Consider the following 25,728-nt stretch of genomic DNA (forward strand, 5'->3'; position numbering starts at 1 on the left):
ATATTTCCCATCTGTGAAAGGCACAGTGAGTAAAAGCAGTGGCTGCGAACTCTCAAGTGGTTAATAACCACTGAACAGGTTATCATGTCTGTTCTTGCGAGAGAGGGGCGCCCGCTACCTTTGTAAAACTATTTGTTAAGGAACCTGGGATTGGTAACCCTAGGTCTCCTGGGGGCAACCAGACGTGGTCTCCCTCTCACTGTGCTTAGAGAGGCATCAGCTTCACCTCACTGATGATCCCCAACAAGGGTGAAACACGTGTATGGGGTTGCTGGTGGTACTCTCGTTCAGATTGGAATTGCCATTGTATTTCGGTGCTGGACTGCCCCTGGGCAGGACAAAGACTGATATGCAAATGGATATTTCCCATCTGTGAAAGGCACAGTGAGTAAAAGCAGTGGCTGCGAACTCTCAAGTGGTTAATAACCACTGAACAGGTTATCATGTCTGTTCTTGCGAGAGAGGGGCGCCCGCTACCTTTGTAAAACTATTTGTTAAGGAACCTGGGATTGGTAACCCTAGGTCTCCTGGGGGCAACCAGACGTGGTCTCCCTCTCACTGTGCTTAGAGAGGCATCAGCTTCACCTCACTGATGATCCCCAACAAGGGTGAAACACGTGTATGGGGTTGCTGGTGGTACTCTCGTTCAGATTGGAATTGCCATTGTATTTCGGTGCTGGACTGCCCCTGGGCAGGACAAAGACTGATATGCAAATGGATATTTCCCATCTGTGAAAGGCACAGTGAGTAAAAGCAGTGGCTGCGAACTCTCAAGTGGTTAATAACCACTGAACAGGTTATCATGTCTGTTCTTGCGAGAGAGGGGCGCCCGCTACCTTTGTAAAACTATTTGTTAAGGAACCTGGGATTGGTAACCCTAGGTCTCCTGGGGGCAACCAGACGTGGTCTCCCTCTCACTGTGCTTAGAGAGGCATCAGCTTCACCTCACTGATGATCCCCAACAAGGGTGAAACACGTGTATGGGGTTGCTGGTGGTACTCTCGTTCAGATTGGAATTGCCATTGTATTTCGGTGCTGGACTGCCCCTGGGCAGGACAAAGACTGATATGCAAATGGATATTTCCCATCTGTGAAAGGCACAGTGAGTAAAAGCAGTGGCTGCGAACTCTCAAGTGGTTAATAACCACTGAACAGGTTATCATGTCTGTTCTTGCGAGAGAGGGGCGCCCGCTACCTTTGTAAAACTATTTGTTAAGGAACCTGGGATTGGTAACCCTAGGTCTCCTGGGGGCAACCAGACGTGGTCTCCCTCTCACTGTGCTTAGAGAGGCATCAGCTTCACCTCACTGATGATCCCCAACAAGGGTGAAACACGTGTATGGGGTTGCTGGTGGTACTCTCGTTCAGATTGGAATTGCCATTGTATTTCGGTGCTGGACTGCCCCTGGGCAGGACAAAGACTGATATGCAAATGGATATTTCCCATCTGTGAAAGGCACAGTGAGTAAAAGCAGTGGCTGCGAACTCTCAAGTGGTTAATAACCACTGAACAGGTTATCATGTCTGTTCTTGCGAGAGAGGGGCGCCCGCTACCTTTGTAAAACTATTTGTTAAGGAACCTGGGATAGGTAACCCTAGGTCTCCTGGGGGCAACCAGACGTGGTCTCCCTCTCACTGTGCTTAGAGAGGCATCAGCTTCACCTCACTGATGATCCCCAACAAGGGTGAAACACGTGTATGGGGTTGCTGGTGGTACTCTCGTTCAGATTGGAATTGCCATTGTATTTCGGTGCTGGACTGCCCCTGGGCAGGACAAAGACTGATATGCAAATGGATATTTCCCATCTGTGAAAGGCACAGTGAGTAAAAGCAGTGGCTGCGAACTCTCAAGTGGTTAATAACCACTGAACAGGTTATCATGTCTGTTCTTGCGAGAGAGGGGCGCCCGCTACCTTTGTAAAACTATTTGTTAAGGAACCTGGGATTGGTAACCCTAGGTCTCCTGGGGGCAACCAGACGTGGTCTCCCTCTCACTGTGCTTAGAGAGGCATCAGCTTCACCTCACTGATGATCCCCAACAAGGGTGAAACACGTGTATGGGGTTGCTGGTGGTACTCTCGTTCAGATTGGAATTGCCATTGTATTTCGGTGCTGGACTGCCCCTGGGCAGGACAAAGACTGATATGCAAATGGATATTTCCCATCTGTGAAAGGCACAGTGAGTAAAAGCAGTGGCTGCGAACTCTCAAGTGGTTAATAACCACTGAACAGGTTATCATGTCTGTTCTTGCGAGAGAGGGGCGCCCGCTACCTTTGTAAAACTATTTGTTAAGGAACCTGGGATTGGTAACCCTAGGTCTCCTGGGGGCAACCAGACGTGGTCTCCCTCTCACTGTGCTTAGAGAGGCATCAGCTTCACCTCACTGATGATCCCCAACAAGGGTGAAACACGTGTATGGGGTTGCTGGTGGTACTCTCGTTCAGATTGGAATTGCCATTGTATTTCGGTGCTGGACTGCCCCTGGGCAGGACAAAGACTGATATGCAAATGGATATTTCCCATCTGTGAAAGGCACAGTGAGTAAAAGCAGTGGCTGCGAACTCTCAAGTGGTTAATAACCACTGAACAGGTTATCATGTCTGTTCTTGCGAGAGAGGGGCGCCCGCTACCTTTGTAAAACTATTTGTTAAGGAACCTGGGATTGGTAACCCTAGGTCTCCTGGGGGCAACCAGACGTGGTCTCCCTCTCACTGTGCTTAGAGAGGCATCAGCTTCACCTCACTGATGATCCCCAACAAGGGTGAAACACGTGTATGGGGTTGCTGGTGGTACTCTCGTTCAGATTGGAATTGCCATTGTATTTCGGTGCTGGACTGCCCCTGGGCAGGACAAAGACTGATATGCAAATGGATATTTCCCATCTGTGAAAGGCACAGTGAGTAAAAGCAGTGGCTGCGAACTCTCAAGTGGTTAATAACCACTGAACAGGTTATCATGTCTGTTCTTGCGAGAGAGGGGCGCCCGCTACCTTTGTAAAAATAGAAATAAATATAGATAACATTTTTCGTTAGAAGCAAGGAGGAAAAGTTTAGGTCAGAAAGAAACTTGACCCACTTGCCAGTACCCGAATGACTTTTGTCTCTATTTCAATTTTCAACAGAGAACAGGGATCCCTGCAAATGATGTCCTCTTCGGCTACGGATGCGCCTAGAAGACGACGATATGCCTTTTTTTAAAATGTTTTTTTAGTTTATTATGTATTTCAAGTGTCTCTACATCCCAGAATGTCGATAAAGAGAAAAAATGAAAAAGTCCCCAGAAGGGACAGTGGTTATATATATAAAAAGAAAGCCCAGAAGACATAAGGGCAGAGATAATGAGACTGGCAAATGTATTTACTGCCTAAAAATATAGACACAAACACAAAACCCTCTGCCTCACCTACAAAGCCTTAAACCACCTAGCCCCACAGTACCTGACCAACAATCTTACTCTCAAACCTAACATAAGAGTCACTAGATCATCCAATACTCTCAGCCTCATCGTGCCCAGATTCACAGCCAAAAGAGCGGGAGGCTCGAGCTTCACGGTTCTCGCCCCTCAACTCTGGAACACCCTACCACCGAATATTAAACTGGCAAAATCCTTCCAATTGTTCAGAAAACTAGTCATTAGTTGGCTCCTGGAGAGGGTAAACCTCAGATAGACTAAGCTCAGTACTTTTTGTATATATTGTACATACTTTGATATGTTTCCTATTTCCTGCCTGTACACACCATATATGGCATTTCTCCGTCATAATTGTATAACAGTTTTTTCTACTGTATTCCTTGTAACTTGTCCTTAAGCGCCCATTTACCCCTGGATCTGGAGCGCTATACTAAATAAAATAAACAAACAAACAAACAAATATGTTTATTGTAAACAAATAAGGTTCCAGCAGGCTGATCACATATAGTAAAACAAATATGAATGTATATGCAAAAGGGAGAAAACTAGCAGCTTTGATACACAAAGGACGAAAATGTCTGATGAAGCATTGTCTAGGAGCCAGGGATGTCCACAAAGTGTTTAAATGTCGTTTTTCTAGGAGGCAGGGATGTTCAAAAAACTTTGTTTAAATCAAGTTTTGTTTAGAAGGCAGGAGAATTTTGACAGGACAACTTAAAAAGGTTTTTAAGGGGATGGGTTGACAGAAAATGTATTGTAAATAAAGACATACTTATTTTTCAAAGAAAAGTCATTCAGTTTTATAATACAGATGGACAACGAGGGACCTGTATGCCTCGGGAGATTGAAAGTATCTAACAACGTGAGGAGAGAGAAGTCACTGAGGAACCCAACCACATGCCCCATTTTAAAGTAAATTTGTTCAAAGCTTTCTGCAAAACACTCCCCATCTTTGCATTCCTTTGCTAAAAATGCCCCCGTACTGACTTTTATGAGTGCTCTATGGAAAAAAGGAGACACTAAAATGCGAAAGTACCGGCCTTTGCATTAAAGGGCCTAAAGACTTGCTGCAAAGCAGCCTAAAAAAAGGGGACAAAATCAACAGGAAACAGAGGGTCCGCAGATGTTAAAGCGAGATGAGTCGGGTGGAAGATGTTCCAGTGAAATTCAAAAACTGAACTTTAAAAAATAAAAAAAATAGAAAATCGGCATGGGGCAGAGAATGTGAGCAAGGAAAGAAAATGTAATGGGGTTGGAGTGGCAGAAACAATGTGGAATATGAGCCACGATATGGAGAAAATATGTGCAGACGATGGGCTAATGGGTTACCCCAAAGCTGGACTATCTCTTGAGTCTCATAGTGGCTGTAAAATTATCTGAGGCATTTAGTTAGCTTAAAGTAAATTGGGGAATGGAGATGGGGCTCGGATAAAAGTAAATAAAAAAATAGTTTTTAGGGACACGTACATGTTTAGACTAGGAGAGTATAATTTGTTAGTACTGACGTTGTTCAAATGTGTTAGGATACCTCTCGGGTTAAAGTAAATTATTTTATAGAAAAGGGTGATGAGGTCAGAGATGTATAGGTACATTGAAAATTGAGGAGGGTGGACATGGCTGTAGTTGTATTGTATTGAGTAGATGACTAAATGCTATACAGAGGGGGAGTGTAAAGGAACGAGTCCCCTCTCCCTCTCAAACTGAATGTAATGAAGATAGGCCCACTCACCCTCAAACCGAACATAGATAACTTGTTGGGGTGATGTTGTAGAAATCAGAAATGTAGTGCTTTACAAAAAAGCGCTTTGGAGGACGATCTATTGTATGGAGTCAGAATGTCATGTGCAGTAGAGAATGTGTCAGGTAGTACATGTTATGATACATTATCAAAGAATCTAGGTTTAAAACTAAGCAGACCTGAGGTTATGGGTAAAAATAGGATGGTCAGGCATTTCTTAATTGGTCAGCCATTTTGGAGTTCGGGACAAAGTAGGCACTCTAAGATGGATGCTGGGCATACAAATAAGTGCATTTCTGTAAAACCATGCTGAAAGGATAAAATAATTACCTCATAGTAGTTCAGTAGTCAAGGACATGGTGTCTGGGCTTCCTATCTCTAATCTTGACAGTGATGAGCCATGGGAGCGAGCTAGCAGTCAGGGGAAGATAGTGGGTGTTGCATACAGCTGGTTCAATTAGCGGAGGATGCAGCTGATGCCCATATTTGGGCCTCTGGGACAGGAAACCATGATGCAGTTGCTAAAAGTATTTTAGGACTGACAAAATGTTCTCATTTTTAAGGTCAGGTACAGCACACACAATTTTAATCAGTTACAGATGTAAGTATGACATGGGAGCTTCTGTGAATTGGCAGCCCAGTCAGCCAACCCTAGAGGAGGAAGGGGCTGAACCAATCGGAGTGTTCTGCATCATAAATAGGGAACTTAGCCAACCAGGAAGTGTATAAAAGGGAGGTTGAGCTTAGAGATTTTAGTCCCAGAGATGTCCTGTAGACTGTATGATGTGAGTGCTTGAAGAAATAAACTTGCTGTCTTTGAAAATTCTGCTCCACTTTCCTGATTTGCTTCTGAGTGTCTTCCTTACCCAGAGATGGCAATGCCCAGGAGAGAGGGCGATGGGACCCTCCTCTACAGATCTGTACCTGGTAAGGGGCAGGGGAAAACTAAATGTGTGACTGCAGTGCTGTTGGATTGTACATTCTACTCCATGCCAGCCCCACCTCCGTGCTTTCGCCATCAGCATGCTTCTATTCACCTGACGGCAGTAGCGTCATCCTCCTTAGGCCTAAGGTTTATGCACTGTGCTTTGAGGCATGCTTCAAGAAAAGCTTATTCTAACTTTATCGTTCCTGCTCCTTATTTTATTGACCTTCCCACGAACAACATTCTGCAAGGTTTCAGCAACATTCTGAAACCGAAGTTATGCAGCTATTTCCGCACCAATTCAGTGGAGGCCCTTTTTGGCCATTGGCTCTGGGAAAGGAATTTGAGGTCTGTTGGAGACACTGGATTAGAGTACTTGAAGAAGGACCAGAGACTCTCGGTCTGTTGTCCCGATCACCTGATAAATGTCTAACAATCACTGTTCTTTGTTGGAAGAGCAGAAGTTCCAGCAGAGCATCACTGCAAGTTACAGTGAGGGTTGAGATGGTTTTCTATGTTCCAATCTACATGCTAAAGAAGGTAATGCAAGCACGTAGACTGTTCATATCCCTGCAGGTTTTTCTCTAAGCCAATTGGTTCATGCCTCTCAGAACTCTTAGAACGTCCCTTAGCATAATAAGTGGAGTCCTGTGCCAGACACCTCCCCATAGCTACCATGCTCTGTTCCTTGTTAGATAAGGTGTACAATGTATTGATGAGGAAGAGAGGGAAAGGGGAAGGGGCTTGGTTGGTGTGTCAATGGAACAGATCAAATGAGATCCCTGAAAATGTCAGTGGTAGGAGTCTTGTGCCTTGTTACGATTTTTCATGCATGATGCTAGGTTATGCCTGGCTACGTATGTATGTATGTATGTATGGTATTCTGGTAAGCAACGGAGCGCTGAGAAAGGGGGCACACTCTGGGATTATTAGGAGGGTGCAGGTGTAGCAGAGGAGCTGGGATGTGTGGGGAAAATGGAGAATGGGGACTGTGGGGGTGCTTCTTGGTTTGATTCTGGCCTTCACTAGCCTATTGACCATTCTAATTTCCGCTTTATACTACACAATTGACTAATTACTCAGACAATGAAAGTTAACACAAACTGGTACCCCAAAATCACCTTCACACATTGCATCACTTAAACTCTACACCTTTCTAACCAGCACGTCACATACAACACTGCAGCAACCCATATTCATTCCTTGCTCTCAAGGCAGACTTGTAAGTAAAAAACGTGAAGACTCCTCCTACACCTTGGGATCCCCAAACCACTTGCCTTCACCATAACTCACCTTGAAAAAAAAAAACAACACACAGAAAATTGGTTCTTCTGTTCTGCACTCATCAACACTTACACCAATAACCTGCAAAAATGACAGATGTTCTGCTCCATGAGAACCCTTTAACTTACATGTTGGTACAACAAATAGCAAACCAATTTCATAAGGTACCAACTCATTGTCCGACTTGTCAGAGTTACACCTGCAAAAACTGACAGAGAATGAAGTTGTTGATTGGTTTGTTCATGGCCATACAACTTAGTGAAATATCAAATCTTGCAATGCACAGTTTCACTTTAGTGATGGTGGTTACTGCTACATTTGCAAATATCTAGATTAAGGCATGGGCAGTCGAAGACATTGCACAGAATTACAATGTTTCACATATACCTGCAATGGTAACAATGGTACCTTGGAGGACATTCAACATGGAAACCCTACATTCCCTAGTGGAGGACAGTGGATGTTGTCAGCATCTAGATGGTGGCAATTATTTGGTTTGATATCTTTACAGAGTAAGTTAGGGTGAAGAAAGCTGATTCAAAACTCCATCTCTGTCAAACCTCCTAAAGCTCTTTGTAAAGTCTACTTTTTCTGCAAAGCCTTAAACATATGCCTACTCATGCCTCAAAATGTGCACCCATCACTAGTTGTTAGCCAGTGATAACTGACTCTTGGGGAAAAAAACAGTGTGCTATGCGTATGTGGAGAACTAAGCAAGCAAGTCAATGAAGCAAAATAAAGGACACTTAAAGTACCAATGCACAGTAGAGCTCACCTTACAATTGGCTGCACAGTGGTTTCTCCGTCGCCTTTCTCTTCCAAAGCTAGGAGATCTTCCTGCGTCAGCCGGACCAGCCGCACTCCTGCTAACCCCAGTAGTGGGGAGTGGTGCCGCGCAGTGCCCAGGATGTAGCTAAGCTGCTGAGAAAGAATCCATCCTTCCCAGGCCATATTCACAAATGGGTAGGCAGCCAAGAAGGCCTTGTAGAACTTCTTCCAGGAGGATGATGGTGGGTGAATGGAATACTCATCTTCCTCTCGTAGCCTGGAGACTAGTTTCTCCAGCTTAGCCCGCAGGTACGGAAGCAGGACCAAGAAGAGGAGGGACTTCCAGCAATAGACCCTGGGTAGCCCTGCGCTGGCCAGTCTTTGCGTTCCATCACCATTTCCTGTCCCCAAAACCACCCGCTTCAAACCATAAAAGTTTTCAGAGAACGATGCACTGACTTTGGACAGATAATGTTGCTGCAGAAATAAGTCGAGCAAGGTGTAGATCTCATCAAACCACCTCCAGAGGATGCCATAGCGGGCAGGGTTTGATTCTGCAAAGACCTAGAACAAGGAGCACATATTAAAACAAAATTTTTGAGCAGAGATCTTCCTTATCTGTAGCTTTTCCATTGAACAAACATGACAACATTTTTTTGAGTCTTAGCACCACAATTTATTATCACCCCACTTCTAATCCCGAGTTGCCTAGAAATCTATGATAGTACTTACTTTTTTCATCTTAAGTAGCTGCTGCTCTGACTGATAGTCTTGCCTATAATATCTTCAAGACAACTGTGCAGGATTAATTGTTCACCCCACAAACTGAGTATTTTCATAGAAAAATGTCCTTGCTCTGACATTTGGGACATGAACAGTAGAAGAATGCCACAGAGATGAGAGGACTGAAATGATGCCGAACCTTGGATGAACCTAAAAGAATGGTATCTGTATGAGAAAATACTGCTAAGACCTTGGCTCCACATAACAGATGAAGATAATGGACCAACCTAAGGAGCTACAGTAATTACACAATCAATTAAAAGAGGGAAGCAGAGGACATTTCTCAGACTGACAAGAGCCAAATTTAAGAGAACAGAGGTTTGAGGTATGAAATTGACTGCGTTGTTATAACACTAAGATATAATCGAAGGCAGAACGCCAGATGAGATGAAAGAAAGCGTATAGATGATATCCACTTGACGAGTCACAGCGTGCTCTTAAAGAAAAGCCATATTGAAGGGGCTATTGAGAAGAGTTTGCTGAGTGGCGGGTGTAAACACCAGGTTCGCAAAGTGTGTGCAGGACTGGTTCAACAAAACAATATGTTGACTGCCTGTATGAGAAATGCCAGGTCCACAAAGAGCACTGATGACCTGCGGTAGATGCATAGAAGAAGGCAGAGAATCCACTGGCTGATGGGTGTGATAAACAAAGGGCTGTAAAAAAAAAAATGATGAGTGTACATAAAAGTGCATTAATAAGCCAATTTCGTCAGTCCATTTGTTGAAGCATTTTATGGCAAAAAAACATGAAAGCAGAAGGTTTCAAATGAGTCATCTTACAACAAGTACAAGATTACAACTACATTTACAGAATTAAAACAGAGAATTATGTTCTTGGTGTGGAGCAAAAGGTCTGGCTTCAACGAAAACGCAGAGTGGCAACAAGCGCTCTAACAGACACTGAAAACGTATTGTACTTTAAGATACCACTCTAAATAAATCCTGTTTTATGAGCCATTGTCAATAATAAGATATATCAGCACAGCAGCTAAAGGTCTTAGATTATTGATTCAGACACGAACCATGAGATTTCAAAATGTATGAAAATGATAGCCCCAAAGCAAATGTTACCAAATTCAAGAACAAGGACCACATCGTTATCTGTAGGACAGGAATGCCCCTAAAATACTATCTCTTATATTACACAAAATAATGCATGAAACAAAAAGAGGACACTGTATTTCAAGTTAAAGATGGAAGGATAGGCACTGTAACACCACAAGCTTTTCCTACATTAAGAACAGTGGATTGAAGAGGTCCTTTGTGCAAGTGTCAGTGCTCGCATTACCAAATGCAATCCGACCAGCATTTGAAACAGGCAGGAACAAAGCTATTGTAATACAAACTAACAGTTAATTCAGGAGATGAAACAGTCAATTAAATAAATAAAAAATAACTCCATTCTGTGGACCTCAAACATCAGACAGAAAAGGAAAGAAGTAGATAGGAATACAAGATGATTGTGCGGTACAATGCATTCTGTCATTGGTAGATGACTAGACTGTTTGTTAGGGTTTACTTTCTTTCATGAACGATTTGATAAAAATGTGGGAAACTTAAAAGTAAAAATGGGATTTTTCCACACTAAAAAGATGTCCGGATGGTTCTTCTCCTTAATAGGCTTAGGTCCTTTCTTCCTGCGAGATCGCCCTTTTCACAATGTCTCTTCCGCAGGATGCAGATAACTAAGCCCTCCAGGCTTCACAAGCACTATGTCTTCACAGAAACGGTCCGAAGAAGGGCTGCCTCGCCATTCTCTGGCATTGCAGGCAATACAGTGACCCAAAACAACCTTCTTGGTCTGAAATGATGCATGCTTTCACAACTCACTATGCTCTATATTTTTGTGAACAGGCAAGTTAGTGGACATAGCTGGAAGGAGAGGTAGGGCAGGGTCTCCGGGATGTGTCTATATTTATTGCTAAACTCACAATAAACTTCTTGTCCCCAGCTCGTACATACTCCCATCATCTGTTCCTGCCTTTGGACAATTGGCCCTTGCGGAACCTGCATGCTCTTAATCACTGGGTGTTGCCACATGTCCATCTCCAGATTCCCTTCCTCACCGTCTGATGGTTCCTGTCTCAGAATACCTCCTTCTCCGGGTAATATTTGCCTCATCTCCGGTCTAAAAACTGTAATGCCACAGCCACATCCTCTGTGAAATGTTTTCCCTCCAATCTGCTCACTGTGTTTCTCTACCCCTGAAGTTACTGCATCAAAGTCTCTCCCAGTCGACCAATGTTCTCCCCGCTTCCTCTGACCTTCTCATCTCCACAAGCCTTTCACTCTCCTCCTCTTGCAACAGTCCTTCTCATGATATCACAACAACCTCTACCACTCCCTTAACCCTCCTCCTCTTGCAACAGTCCTTCTCATGATATCACAACAACCTCTACCACTCCCTTAACCCTCATCACCGGCTACCTCCATTATTATGGTCTTCTTTCCATTTACCACCGACTTCTGTCTGCTCTCACCCATTGCTGTTAACACATCTTCTCATCTCCTCCAGCTCTCCACTACTGCCACTTCTCCACACTCCCCCATCTCCCGAGCCACTCCCTCATCAACCACTCTCCAGTCTCACGCCATCTCCAAATATAAGCCTCTTGCTCCTACAATCCGCACTGACTGAATGGAAGCGAGTGGTTTCATAGGCATCAGGTCCCGTCTGGTTTATGTTAATTAGTTAAGATGCTCTAAACAAGCTGCCAGGCAGTTGGACTACATCTATCAAGAGGGGATCCACACTCTTCCTTTTTAATACACTTTCCAATGAGCTCTGGGGGTCCCGGGTTCCCTCCCATGCAGCACCATTTGCTTCAAGTGTGTCTGATGTCCTATTGGTAGTTTGTAAACCAAGCAAGCAATGATATGTGTGGGTGTGCTTGGGAACACTGCCTGCTGCCAACTTTCTACTGGCAGTGTCACATCATGGCATGTGTGTGGGCCTTCCCAGCATTTCATGGATGTCTCTCTAGAGAATGGGCCTTCAGTTTGTGGGGTCATTGGAGCTAATGCAGTGCTCTTCCTGGTGACCCTGACATCACTACACAAGCATAGTGAAGCGCTCACATCAGAGGTTTCTGCTATTTCCTTGCAATTGCCATAATTTTGCTCAGCTCTCCTGGCCTGGAGTTGGCTATCGTATGGGTCAGATGCAAGACCTCTGCTGAGGTTGGGTCTGCAGTGGGGATGACTACGAGATTCAGGTAGGGGCAGAGCGATCAGGAATATGGGTTGCCCTACCGGACCACGGGAATGGGCAAGGTGTGGCTTCCCAGGGTTAGCCTGAAGGGCATAATTCTGACAATCCCATGCCATGTGTCAGAGTCCAAAGTGCGAGGACTCTGGGATTCACCCATACTACCCCTGGGCTCAAGGGCCAGGGGCTTTTAGAGAGCCTGGCTCCCTGAGTACCAAAATTGTTGGTTGACAGAACCAGGCAGGGGACTTTGTCACAGTCAATATTTACAAATTAAGGATATTTAATGCCTTATGTTCTTTATAGAATACATGTTCAATAAGAATCTTGGCTGCATAGCAACAGCTCCTCCATACCCACGGGCTGTTTGTGCTCTATACAAATGTAATACATACATAAATAAATAAAATAGTCATATGCCCACAAAGACGTTTACCCAGCATCCTGAAAGTCCATACTGGAAAAAGAATAAATGCGAATGTTTACAAAGTGGCCGACAAAATAGGAGGTAGGATTTATGTCGTTTCTTCAACCAAATTTATTGCGACTCCTTTTTGTTTGCACAATTTGTTTTTTTAATTTATGTGATGGGGTGCCTCCTCATCCCATAATCCCCTTAACATGAACACACACATATGTACGTTGGTTGTATGATCAACAAAAGTTTACCAAAAGGTGGTTGAAGTAGATATGCTGGTAATCGGTCATGAAATAAAAATGAGTAAAGTTCTAAATTAATAAAAGGTTAAAAGAAATAAAAATCATAACATTTTGGAAAAAATATTTTCATTTTTAAATTTTAGAAAATGCCAGGTAAGCGAATGTAGGCAATACATTACACAGCATCTTGGTGGTCCATGTGAAATAGAATTAGGACCAATGCAAATGAGGAATACACTTCATACAATGGAATAGCAAGATTAGGAGGGGAGAGCAAAGGCTACACAGAAGATGGGAGGAAAAGTGCATTGCTGATGTTGTACTATTCCTATAGTGGGACTGTGACAAAATGACTGATACTCTGCATGAGTACAGGGATGAGTAGTGTCTAAATCACCTACTCAGCCCCACACTACCACTAAACCAGCAGCTAACACATCATAAAGAGAAAACAGACACAGCCCAACGGATACCTCCTTCGCCATCAGTGGTAAAATGGGCCGAGGGCAGGCTATAATCTCAGGAGGGGTATGAAGCAATAGCAGTAACAAAACAAACAGCAATAGTGCAAAGACTCCAAAATAAAAATGTCCAATCAAGGTTGTAGCTATAAATATATATATCTTACATTACTTACCGTAATCGTATTTCTGATGCTTGTAGCCGCTTAGATTCACATGCTTTGCATAGGCTGACATCTAGTGGAATTTTGCACATGAAGTTTTCGAAGTTCAAAAAGGGACGTCGACAGGGCGCGTTTGTTATTCAATCCCTAGTGTGACGTTGACTGTACCCATGATCCCTCAGGCATCAAGGTCACGCAGATTATTTGTTTCTGACAAGAGCAAGTGTGAGCGTGAAGTGTAGGTTAGAGATCATGAGGTGTAACAGATCTATGTTTTCCCAAGAACTGTCTACTCCCAGAGGAGAGGAAGTGTGGGTGCATATTTGAATCTAAGCAGATACAAGCATCAGAAATATGATTAGAGTAAGTAATGTATGCCTTCTGAGGATTGTGGATCTGCTTAGAATCACATGCTTTGCATAGATTAGTAGTACTTGGAGGAGGAGGTGGGATGTTAGAAGGTACAACAGCAAAAAGATGTTTTAACACCGCCTGACTCGCCTGTGAATCACTCTTAGAATGTGCATCAAAGCAGTAATGCTGTTTAGAGGTGTGAATTGAACTCCAGGTAGCAATTTTGCAAATGGCGTCTAAAGGTACATTTGCAATGAAAGCTAAAATAGCCCCTGTGCCTCGAGTAGAGTGTGCACTGGCGTAAAGGGTGAAGTTCTCTTTCAAAGAGAAGAACACAACTGGATGCATTTTACAATCCATCTTGAAATAGCCGACTTTGAGACAGGATCACGTACTCTTCCAGTGGCTATGGAAAGAAATAACTGGTTTGATTTCCAGAGTGGTATAGTTTTATTTAAGTAATACATTACAGCTCTTCTGACATCTAATGTCTGGAGGCTTCGCTCTGCTGAATTCGTAGGGTTTTGGGAGTTCTATAGACTGATTGACATGGAACTTGGAGATGCATTTAGGGGAGAAGCGTGGATGTGTGTGTGATGTAAAGCCACTTTGTCCTTGTGAATGGTGACAAATGGATCTTGAACTGAGAGCACCTGCAGTTCACTCACCCTTCTTATAGAAGTAATGGCTACAAGAGAACAAGTCTTTTAAGTGAGGCACTTAAGACTATGCATTGGCTCAAAAGGAGGGCCCATAGGTTTAGTAAGGACACATGCAAGTCCCATCCGGTGGTTGTATTTGAAAGCAGAGGATGCAATCTTTTGACCGCTTCCATAAAGGCTTTAATGACAGGGACGTTTCACCAAGACATTTTCTTTTGGGAGATGGTGTAAGCAGACAGAGCAACTAGGTGTACTCTTATTGAATTAAAGAAAAGCCCTGAATCTACAAGGTAAAGTAGGTATCGAACAATGTGAGAAGGTGTGCAGTCAATAGGATCGATGCTGCGTGATCTACACCAAATGACAAAGCGTTTCCACTTACTGAATTTGCAGTGTCTGGTATTAGGTTTATGTGCTTCCATAAGAATGTCCATACATCTTTAAGAAAGCTTTAAATGTCCAAACTCTATGAATTCAGGAGCCAGGCTGCTAAATTGAGTCCCCGAGGACATGGGTGCAGCGTTGAACCCTGATCTTGGGAGAGCATGTTGAACGGGCAGGGAAGCTTGACTGGACGACACAGAAACATCCTCACTAGATGCAAGAACCGTGTTTGCCGGGCCCACATTGGAGCTGTTAGGATAAGTTTCACTTGTTCCTGGTGCATCTTGCGTACAATCCTGTTGAGCAGAGGAGTCTGGGGGGTGGAGGGGAGGGTTGGGAAGCGTAGGCAAAACTCCCTGACCAATTCATGCACAGGACGTTCCCCCTTGGATCTTTTCTGGGTATACTTGGTGGCGAAGTCTAGGCATTGCGTGTTCTCCAGTATTGTGAATGGATCGATATGTGGATGACCCCATTCTGTGACCATGATGTGTAAAATGTCGCCGTGCAACTGCCATTTGTGCTCTACGGGAAGGTGTACGCTTCTGCTGAGGAAATCTGCTAGAAGATTGTGTTCCCCTGGAACATATTAGAACAGGTGGAACATGTGTTTCAGCGCCCAGTTCCATATGTTTTGGGCTAGTCTGGACAGGCCCGGAGAGTGCGTCGCACACAATTTGCTTATATAAAACATGGCTGTATTGCCGTCTGTTAGGACTAGAACTGTCTTCACTTGTAACTGGTCTTGAAAGGCTTTTAGAGCTTCGAACACTGCCAGAAGCTTTAACAGGCTGATGTGCTTGTTCACTAGTGTCTGAGCCCACGCGCTGTGCGCTGTATGATGGAGATATGGTGTCCCCCACCCTGATAGGGAAGCGTCTGTGGTAAGAGTGGCCTCTATTGCTGGTGTTGTGAATGATTTCCCTTTGAGAAGATTCTCCCTTGACCACCACTGCAGAGACGGAACTGACTGCCAGAACGCCACTAGATAGTCCCACTGACCACTTGCCTGAGACCATTGTCTTGTGAGCCACTTTGCATCGGACGCATGCGCAGAAAGGCATGAGGTAGTAGGTAGATGCAGGAAGACATCATTCTGAGCAGGCGCTTTGCCTCGCATACTGTTGGTTATCTGGCGACCGGCTATACCTTGTGGAATTTGGAATAGCAGGTTTTGGACCCTCTCGTTGGAGGGGAAGAAGACTAGACCGTCTTCTGTCCGAATTAAAGCTCCCAGAAATTGTTTGACTTGACTGGGCACAAGACTTGATTTTATCTCATTGATGGAGAACCCTAGCTGAAACAGTAGGTTGATGCTTTCTTGTGTGCTCGTGACACGCTTGAGGTGTGTCTCCTGTAATTAGCCAGTCGTCTAGATAAGGATACACCAGAAGTGATGTTTTGCGAAGGTGGGTTGCCACCACTGCTAGCACCTTCATGAACACTCTTGGCACTGAGGCAATGCCGAATGGAAGGACTTTGAATTGATTTGATTATTTTGCACTTGGAATCTTAGGAACTTTCTGTGCGCTAGCTACATTGAAATATGAAAGTATGCATCTTTCATGTCCATGTTGCCATGTAGTCCCCCTTTTGTGGCTTGACATATTTGTTTGCAGGACGCAGATCTAGTACAGGGTGCACGGTTAAGTCTTTTTTATGTAGAAGTAAGTACACTGAATAAGTACCCTCGCTTACCTCTAGAAAGGGGACGAGTTCTATGGCTCCTTTTCAAAGTAATGTCTCTACTTGCACTTGCAGGATGAGCTGATGTTTTTGCGACATCCTTCTGTGTTTTGGCAGATGGTAACAGGGTTTTAGTAGCAATTCGATGGAGTATCCGTCTGCAACAGTATACAGCACCCACTGGTCTGAGGTTATCAACTCCCAATGCGTGGGTGAATGATGAAATTCGACCTACTACTGGAGTTACATGGGAGGGAACCTTGATGGAAAAGTCACTTACTGGCAAGGGAGCCTCTAGAGACTGCACCCCTACCTCCACCTTTGCCTCATCTGAAACCACTGTGTTGAGAGGTTTGGTAGGTAGATTGTGTACCCTGGGGTGTGTACACCAGGAAGAGGACCCAGATGACAACCCATGAATGTGTGGGTCTGGAGCAAAAGGAACGGCTGATGTTAATAACTCTGCGTTGGACAAATAGCTTGTTAGAAATTTGACTTAGGGTCTTAAGTGTGTCGTGTTTCTCTTTTGTGGTTTCTAAAGCTTCATCAACAGCTTTGCCAAACAGGACTGATTCCTCAATAGGCTCGTTTATTAAAATGGCTAGAGTTGCTGGTTGGAAACTAGAATTACGCAGACAAGAATGCCTTTTTAATAGGGTTCCTTGTGCAAGGACTCTGCTTGCTGTTCCAGCGGACTCTAAGGTGTTCTTTAAAATGTTATGGGTGATTTGCCTACCCTCTTTAATGAGAATGAGTAATTGGGACTTGGTTGGCTTGTGAACGTCAGTCAAATTACTCTGGAGCAACACCCACTGGACATCGCGGTAGCTTGCTAACAGCGTAGTATATTTGGCAATACATGCTGTATAGGCTGCTGAAGCAGTGACTCTCTTGCCTAAAGCGTTAAGCTTCTTACATTCTTTATCAATGGGTGCTTTGGAATTGGGCAGTGGCACCCCAGCACGATTCCTAGTGGTAGTGACCACTAGTGAGTCAGGTGTTACATGACCCTGAATATAAAGGAGGTCAGTGGTGCCGGCTTGAACATTTTTTCCATCCAAGTGTTTACTGCTTGTGTGAGGGATGGTGTAAAATGAGAAGGCACAACTCTTTTTTAATAGAGAATAAGAGGTGGATAGATTGGCTAATACCCTTTTTCTCCTTTAGGGTGTCCTCCACAAAGTCAGGTTCAGGGGTACTCTGGTTTGTTTGGATCTGAAAATGATCTGCTGCTCTGTTAAGCAGATTATTAAAAAGGAGATAGTCGTCAATGGGCGTCGAGTCCATGGGCTGCTGTAGAAGATCATCGTTATTGCTAAAAACACCTGGATCATCCACGGTATCATGGATGTGAGTCCTTGGCCAAAGAATCTGATACTGATCCCCTTGGTCTTGCACCAAATAGAGATCACCTTGAACGATGTTAGAAGTGTCCTCATAGTTGACATGAGGTGGAGAGTGATGGAGTCTGGAGGACTTGGGTGGTGGTTCATCCTCCTCACAGAACAGGGTCTTATGCTTCATGGGATACTTTTCCATAAATGTTACAAATTCGGACAGCCTGTCCACAGTCTTTTCAAATGTTTCTTTTGTCCATCTTCCCGATTTTGGAACTTCAGGAAGAGGAAATACAATTTCCCCTGGGTGAACAGACCTTTTACCTTGTAGAGACTTGGACAAAGTCTCTGTAGACGTAATGTAAGTGGAAGAGGTTCCAGAAGTGGTAACAAGGGTCCTAGTCAGCGGTGTAGGTGCCTGTGGTGGTGATTCAGCGTGTTTTTCTTTAGGTTTATGTTCAGAAACTTGTTTCGATGGCCTTCAACGCGTCCGAACTGGCGGCCGATGAGTGTTTATGACCGGCAACTGATTTTTCCACAGATCTAGAGCCATGCAGCAAATGCGAATGGTGCAGCAGGCTTCGAACGCGATGGTTCGATCTCTTTCGACGAAACATTAAACGGAAGTTCAGTTGCCTTTAAAAAGCCCCTTTCGGCTGGCTTGGGGTGCATGTTTCACTGCTGTGGCACAGACTCACTGTGTGTCACTCCCCTGACAGGGAGGGCGTGTCTGAACTCACCACCGCCACCCAGCACCTTTCATCACCACCGCAGCCTGGCGTACTGTCACTCCCCAAGCAGGGAAGCGCCCAAAGACACTGCTGCACCTCCCGTTCTGTTATTGGCATCCACAGAGCTCGCCGAGAGGGGAGTGCTGCATATTCTGTAAAGGGCCCATCTTTCTGTAGGCAGCCTAACAAGAACTTTCGGGTCCCTCACACGCTGCTACCCTGCCAGCCAAATCACCATCCAGAAGGAGCAGAAGAAAAGACCTGTAGCCAAGAAAGGACCCCGAGACAGCCCTAGCATGTAAGGCTTTATAAATAGTTTACAGTGCACTGTATAGAGACTCATACATTATTTTAAGGACTTCATTTTATATTCTTACAAAAACATTTCATAAATTTAAAAAGTACTATATTTAGTGTTTGAATTCTTCATTTATCGTAGTTGCGCAGCTGCTTCAGGTATAAGGATCGTGTACATATTTGTTAGGACTGGTTTTCTATGCTCTGACCTGGTGGACAGATTGTCCCTGTCCCTACAATTGGGACACGGACAACTTTGGGAGCTATAGCCAAACCGGTTCAGGGTAGCAAGGTGAGCAAAGTCTCTGGAGGGTGAGCTCGGTAAGGGGTCTACAATGAGTCCAAAAGGTAAGTAGAAAAAAGAACATTTATTTTATGGCTAAACACAGACAGTGAAAAAGGACTATAAGCAGGTAGTTAATATCACAAACTAATATAAAAACATGTGTATACAGCCACATTAACAGTGCATTAATTTCAGAAATACAACACAACAGCAGAAAGGGAAGGTAAGTAAGTCACATAACAGTGTCAGGTCCCAGGAATCACAAAACCCTAACTTCAGAAGTCCAGCCCTATGTTGAATGGGGCCTTATGACCAAAGGTTCAGCAAAGTTTAAAGAAAGTTTGTGAAGCGGGGGCAAACTAGGGTAGGAGTCCTGGGGATCAGGAATTTTTCTAAGAGTTAGAAGACACTTTGTTGCAGTAAAAGAATAACTATTCCCGACTTTCGGAATACTTGCACGAGCAAGCACTGGCAAAATCAAAGTGTTGTAAAAGTTTCTAAAAGTTGCCAAACTTTAAAAAAAGAAAAAAAAGGGGGGACATAGGGGCCAGGTAAGTACCACTGTAACTCACTGCCCAAACTCTGATCCTTCTTAGGACTTGGCAGGGCACCGGAAAAGGACCCTAGGTCGTGTTTCCCGCCGTCGGCTTAGGTCCTTGATGGCCAAGGGCTGCAGGTTCAACCACATTTCTGGTCATCGACTATTTCGGGTGCAAGGTCTCAGGATGGAGAATGCAAAAGAACTTGATGCAGGGTCTCTCTTAGCACAGGATTGGATGCAGGAAAGCTGTTTCGGATGTCGGCTACCGATGCACAGCGATACAGGAGGAAACACCTGTCATGGCCGAACCTCGACTCCCATCTTGGGTCCCCTCTATGGTAGCACCATGAAATGTGGCAGGTATAAGTCCAGTAGCACAAGCTGTCGATCCAAAAAGTTCTGAGCCTCAATGCGGAATGGTGATGTCTGCAGCGCTGTAGCCCAAATCTCGAGCTCGTCAGCCACAGATTGGCTATGGGGCACTTCCGAAGGCTCTGGTTTGCAGGACAACAAGCAGGCGTCTGGAATGGATTTCTCTCCACTCCCAGGGTCAAAGCTCCAACGTAAGATCTCTTGCCAGCCAGGCCTCTTCCAGGACAGCAGCAGAAGTTAGTTGCCAGCCTCTTTCGGACGGGTCCAGTATCTTCACTTGTCTTCAGCAATGCAGGATACTTGGCTCCTTGCAGGATCTCTTCCAGAATCTCTCGAGCATGGCTGTAGGATTCTGTTTGGGAGTTTTACGAATGTCCACCCATGGTAGGACTAGAGAAAAGTCACTGTTAGAAGTACAGGGCTCCAATTCCTAGATTTGGCCTGAACCACCCAAAAGGTTTGATAGCTATGTCTGAGAAGCCAGGCTTAGTCCAGGAGGGAGAAGGGCTGTAATAGAGCACAGGGAGTAGCTTTAGGTTAGCAAACCAATCATCAATCTACAGTTACTAAATAGCAATACTGGCAGTTACCTTAGGCCTAAACTTTAGACGTCCAACCCCATCTGGGGTATGAGAGTCTCAAATAGTCAGATGGGGACATTGGTGGACCAGTGGACCCTGGGCGGTAGAATAAAAGAAGGCAGATGCTGTCAAAAGTTGTCAAAGTTCAGAAGAGTCTTTCAAGTAACAAGTAAGTAACACATTCTGATTCAAAGGGTTTGGGGAGGGGGGCTGGAGAGGGCACCTGAAGGATTTCAGTCTTGAGGACGAGTGTCCTTAGGCCCAGGAAAACACAGTTGGGACGTCCACCCCAACATGACTCAGGAAGCTCGGGCGGAGCGAACAACAACACAAAACCTGCCACCCAGGAGTTAGACAGTACCTTCAATGATGAAGAAGAGAGATGTCACCGGCAAGTCCCCAGGTAGTCGACAGCAGCTCTGGTTCGGGTATCTGGCCTTGGTGGCTGAAGAACTTTTGGCAGGAGCAGATGGTCAGACTAGGTCACAGGGATGCCCAGTAGATGATCTTTGTAGCACTTGGATGTGGAGGCTCGAATCAGGCTTTGTAGCAGCGACAGTTGTCAGCCGGCAGACTTTTTTTCCTTCTGTCGGTCCTTGACTCTTCTGAGGGGACTTCTATGATCAGGATGGAGTCTATGTATCCAGATAGATGCGCACAAGTTTGCAGCCGGAACCACGCTTAACGGGACGATGCACCGCAGCAGTGCCAGAGGTCCCAGGGTATTCAGGTACTACAGGCCTGGAACGTCACAGAACTTTGTGGGATGGCTCAAACTGTAGCTGGTCACGAGGCCGGTTCAGCCCACCAGTCCAAGGGAGGAAGTCGTCCGGTCTGGATCTTCCCTGTTGCACAGAAGAATGGGCTGGGGCTGCAGCAGTCACTTAGTCGAAGACAGAGGATTGAGCAGGCTCTGCCCCCTACCTAGGTTAGCAGAGGAAGGCTCAAGAAAGGGCAAGTCATTGAGTTGCTGCAAAAAGAAGACAGGCATCATTTTAGTTCAATGGTGACCCCTGTGCCCTTTACCCCAGTGCAACAGCAGCCTGCGTGTACAAATCAGAGAAAGTCAGTAGAAAATATCCACTTCCAGCAGCACTTACATAGACTTGTCACTGCAACTAAAAAGTTACAGAAGGTTAGAAAAGGAATTCAAAGTGTCCCCTGAGCACTCCACATAAGGTGGGGTGTGCTGATTGTTGGGGATAATTTTCAGATTCTGTACTAATTCCCTTTAACCTGGGAGACCCCCCCCTGCACTTTTGCTGGAATCTGGAAGTTTTCTTTTTATTTTATCCTCCCGAGTGAATGGAACTTTTTACCACTCACTCATTCTTTTTCTCCAACTGGGATTTTTATTTTCACTTATGGAGTGTGGTAAACTCCATATGCTTAATACCGGCATCTGCTTTTTGCTTTGTGACACCCACCAACCTATGTGCAGTGTCACTGAAAGTCCCTTGGACTTCTCAATGTTTAAATACATTTTCTTGTGACAACTTCAGTTCCCAAGAATAGTAGGATAACTTTCCTCTTACTTACTTTTTCTTTTGTGGGTCAGCACACACCACCCTGTGTCGGGTGCGGGGGTTATATTGTAACTCCTTCTCCAACTACTCATGTAACTTTTTGTTACAACTAACTAACAAATGACTGGTGGCAGTGGTTACCTTTTACTACCTTTTGTGGAGGTTACTAGCAATGGAATAAAATGGCACCAGTCTTCTTTTTTCCGATTGTCAGGTCTGTCTGTGCTTTTCTTCTATCCTTCAGAATAGATTTGAGACCACTGTGAGTTTTACCTTGTGCAGGCGTCAGCCCTGAAGCCCACCCAGGCTCCAGTGTTTCTGGGAAGGCAGGAAGTGAGAGAGGAGCCCAAAACTTCACTGTCCTTTGTCACAGCCATGTTGGGACACCAGTCACAGTTAGTAGCCAAACACAATAAATCGTGGTAGCGCAAAAGAAAAGTATTGTAAAACAACTGCTGCCACCAGCTTGTCTTTTAGGTACATTAAAGGTAACAAAGAATCCTCTGAGTTTGCTTAGGGTCATGTAAAAATAACCCCATTGTACTGCATTGCAAGATGCATATTGCAATGATACAAAGTTACCCAGAAAAATAGATAAATTGTATCCAACTGAAGGAAACAGTTTCCTAGTACTCAAAGCCTAAAGGACTAGTTTGTTTCCCTGAGCAAAATGTCAGTGGAGTGAAGCTGAGCGCTTCATATCACTGGAAAAAGGTCAGGTCAGATTCAAAAATAAAAGCAAAAGGTTTGGGTGTCCGTAGAAATGGAAGGAAAGTTGCCTAAAAGAGAAATATTTCCTAACACTATTGTCTTGCGATTCCCCCGTTTTATATAAACACCTTAAGAAACGTCTGGTGTACTGGGAGAAAGGAAATAACAGAGCTAAATACCAACTAAAGAAACAGTACATCAGCATTTCATTGTCTGCCTTTCCTTTTGTGTGCAAAATATTACTATAACCCAATGTTTCTTAATTGGGGATTTGGGGGAATTCAATGCTAACCTTTGCTTTTCATCCCACATCCACTTCCCACAGAGGTGCACCAAGGTGATACAGATCTCAGGTAAGCGGGGGTTGCTGGAAACAGGTAGGAGGTGGGTTACGTTTTTAAAGTTAAGACACATGTTACAGAAAAATATACTGCTGAGCCCTCCTACACCTCTCTGCCATTCAGTGCGGTAAGACCATTTGCCAGGTACATTAATCTTAAATGTAACACTGCCACCAGATGGATATGGCAACGTTTATTACATATTGGATCAGAGGTGACGAAGTTAAACTGCAGCTTCTGTGGAATTATAGCTCTTGTACTAGGGTGGTTGGTAAACTCAGAAGGGTGAGATTTGTTGGGTTGGTAAAACAAACGGGAATGACCAGGATTATTATTGTGAAATGAACAGGGGCATTGTGGGAATGGTAGTGTTTTGTCAAAGCAGACTGGGAGTTCGGGAAATAATAATCAGCGGCACATGGAGATGAATGGCTGGGAGTACCCGGGTAGGAAACAGGACGACAGGGATTCTGGGCGATGTGGTTTCCGAGTGCAACAGGGTTTGGGCTTCTAGAGAATGTACCAGATGTGGGGGGATGGGGGAGAATGGTCATTGGATTTGGGTAATGATATGATATTTTATTTATATCGCACCCATACACAAGTGTTTCAAATAATGGAGATTTGGGTGGAAGGGAGGTAGATGTGGAATAACCTACAAAGGCCTCAGGGACTTCGTCCTCGCCTTCGTCCCTGGTATAATTGTTCCGATGAGCAGACCAGATCGCCCCAGCCCAGCAGCAGTGGGACCATTGGGGCACATTAAGGGCCCTGACTGAATCAAGCCTCAAAGGAGGGCCACCTGGACCCAGTCCTGGCGCCTCTGGCACCAGGCTCATGGAGCTAACCTCAAGGAAAACACAGGTATAATCGGTCTGCCACTGAGTGCTTGACTTCTGTGCTAATTGCAGTTAAGGGCGTGGCTCTGAGCCATTAGCTTTTGCATTAGTCTGCAATCATGGGTGTGGCAGAGAGCTTCTGGAATTACTTGCGCAATGGGAGTGGCAGGGCGTGGTTGGCTATATAAGCCCCCCAAGCTCTAAAGCATGCTTCGTGTTATTCTGCAGTTAGCAGCGTAACGCTCTCCGAGGAACTCCTGCCAGCAATCTTCCACAAACCTACAAAGAAAAGCCAGAGACCATCGGGCCTCGCATACTCACCTGCTCTGACTTAACTGTGCCTCCAACAACGACCCGGTTGTTCGACGAGGACTCCAGCTTTCATCGGTCGCCGGCACTTGCAGAAGCAGGAGAAGGAAAACAAGGTTAATTGCTCATTCATCGCGCCCTGTCACTGCCGCGCATTACTCACTGCTTGGGTCGCCATCGACCGGATTCATTCATCACGCCGGCTCACAGGTACCTGGAAAAGAGAAGGAAAGAACAGGTTACATCACGCAAATCGCATCTGAGCTCACGCTGACCCCCTAGACACAAGGATGCCACCCTGACCCACTGTCTCAGCTGCTTGCACATGTAGCACCAAACCAACGCATACCGAGGAGGGCTTTTTGCCACAACAGCGACACAAGCCCCAACAGTGAAACGGAAACACTGACTGCGGCATGCAGCAAAGGATAACACAGATAACAGGACACGGACAACATACAATACAACAGATTACACAGACAATAACAAGCAGAGCAACACAAGCAACATGAATTGCGACCACAGAAGTACTGGGTTGCCACCCGACTTCAAGGGTCAGTGAAGTAAATGGATCCTACAGGCCATTTCGCCCCTGCTGAGACTAAGCAGGAAGGAGAGCCCACCAACCAAATACACAAGGTGAGAGCGCCCCGGAGTGGGGAACACGTGTGGAAGGAGAAGGGTGAGGGTCACAGGTGGCAGGCACAGGCAGTCTCACTTACCACCCTTTCCCCTGTCGTAGGAGCTGACCCAAGGCCAGTCCAGGGAACAAAAAAAGACGTGCAGCGCCTCAAAACAGGGAAGCAGACACTCCATGCGTAAGAGCCCGACGTCCCCGCAGAGACAAGGTGAGCGTAACAATAATATTGCGTCCCACCCCGAGCATAACCCTGGGCCCCCCCATCCTCGCTCGTGCACCCCCAGGGTTGGGATCTGAGAGCACCAGCCCTTCCCTGGCCACCTGAATAAGGGTATCTCGATGTCTACTTGGTAGAATACCCTCAGGTTTCTCACACCACCAGTCAGATTTCAGGGCATCCAGAGGCATGGAAACTGCTCACCTGAACACCTGTGAAGACCTGCTCTCTAACGTTGACTCAAACATTCCCTCCCTTCTTCTGATCAGTCTTGATCTTTCTTCTGCCTTTAACACAGTCAACCACTCCATCCTCATAAAATGTCTCCATGATACCCTAGGCATCGCGGACAGGGCACTGGTGTGGTTGACCTCCTTCCTTTCAAAGAGACCCTCCCAAGTACAAATGGGTCCTTTTCTCTCCTCCATCTCACGCTCTACGTGTGGCATCCCTCAGGGCTCTAGCCCATCACCATGGCTTTTCAACATCTACATTGCCCGTCTGCCCAC

General features: G+C 45.2%; 1 protein-coding gene across 2 annotated transcripts in view; it reads right to left on the reverse strand.

Annotated features, from left to right (window-relative positions):
• PEX12 (peroxisomal biogenesis factor 12) overlaps positions 1 to 25,728 on the reverse strand; it is a 128,131-nt gene that overhangs the window by 53,656 nt on the left and 48,747 nt on the right. Inside the window, exons 1-2 of one of the 2 annotated variants that reach the window (XM_069614916.1) lie at positions 8,860 to 9,060; positions 8,135 to 8,691 (exon numbers count right to left, since the gene is read on the reverse strand). In XM_069614916.1, coding sequence (XP_069471017.1) covers positions 8,135 to 8,691; positions 8,860 to 8,868 — 566 coding nt within the window. In that variant the 5' untranslated portion in view covers positions 8,869 to 9,060. Of the gene's footprint in view, positions 1 to 8,134; positions 8,692 to 8,859; positions 9,061 to 25,728 lie in introns of those variants that run through there. The other variant, XM_069614915.1, reaches the window with a different exon arrangement.

The sequence above is a fragment of the Ambystoma mexicanum genome, chromosome 9 (genome assembly GCF_040938575.1).
Source record: "Ambystoma mexicanum isolate Mex_15411 chromosome 9, UKY_AmexF1_1, whole genome shotgun sequence".
NCBI classification, from domain to species: domain Eukaryota; kingdom Metazoa; phylum Chordata; class Amphibia; order Caudata; family Ambystomatidae; genus Ambystoma; species Ambystoma mexicanum.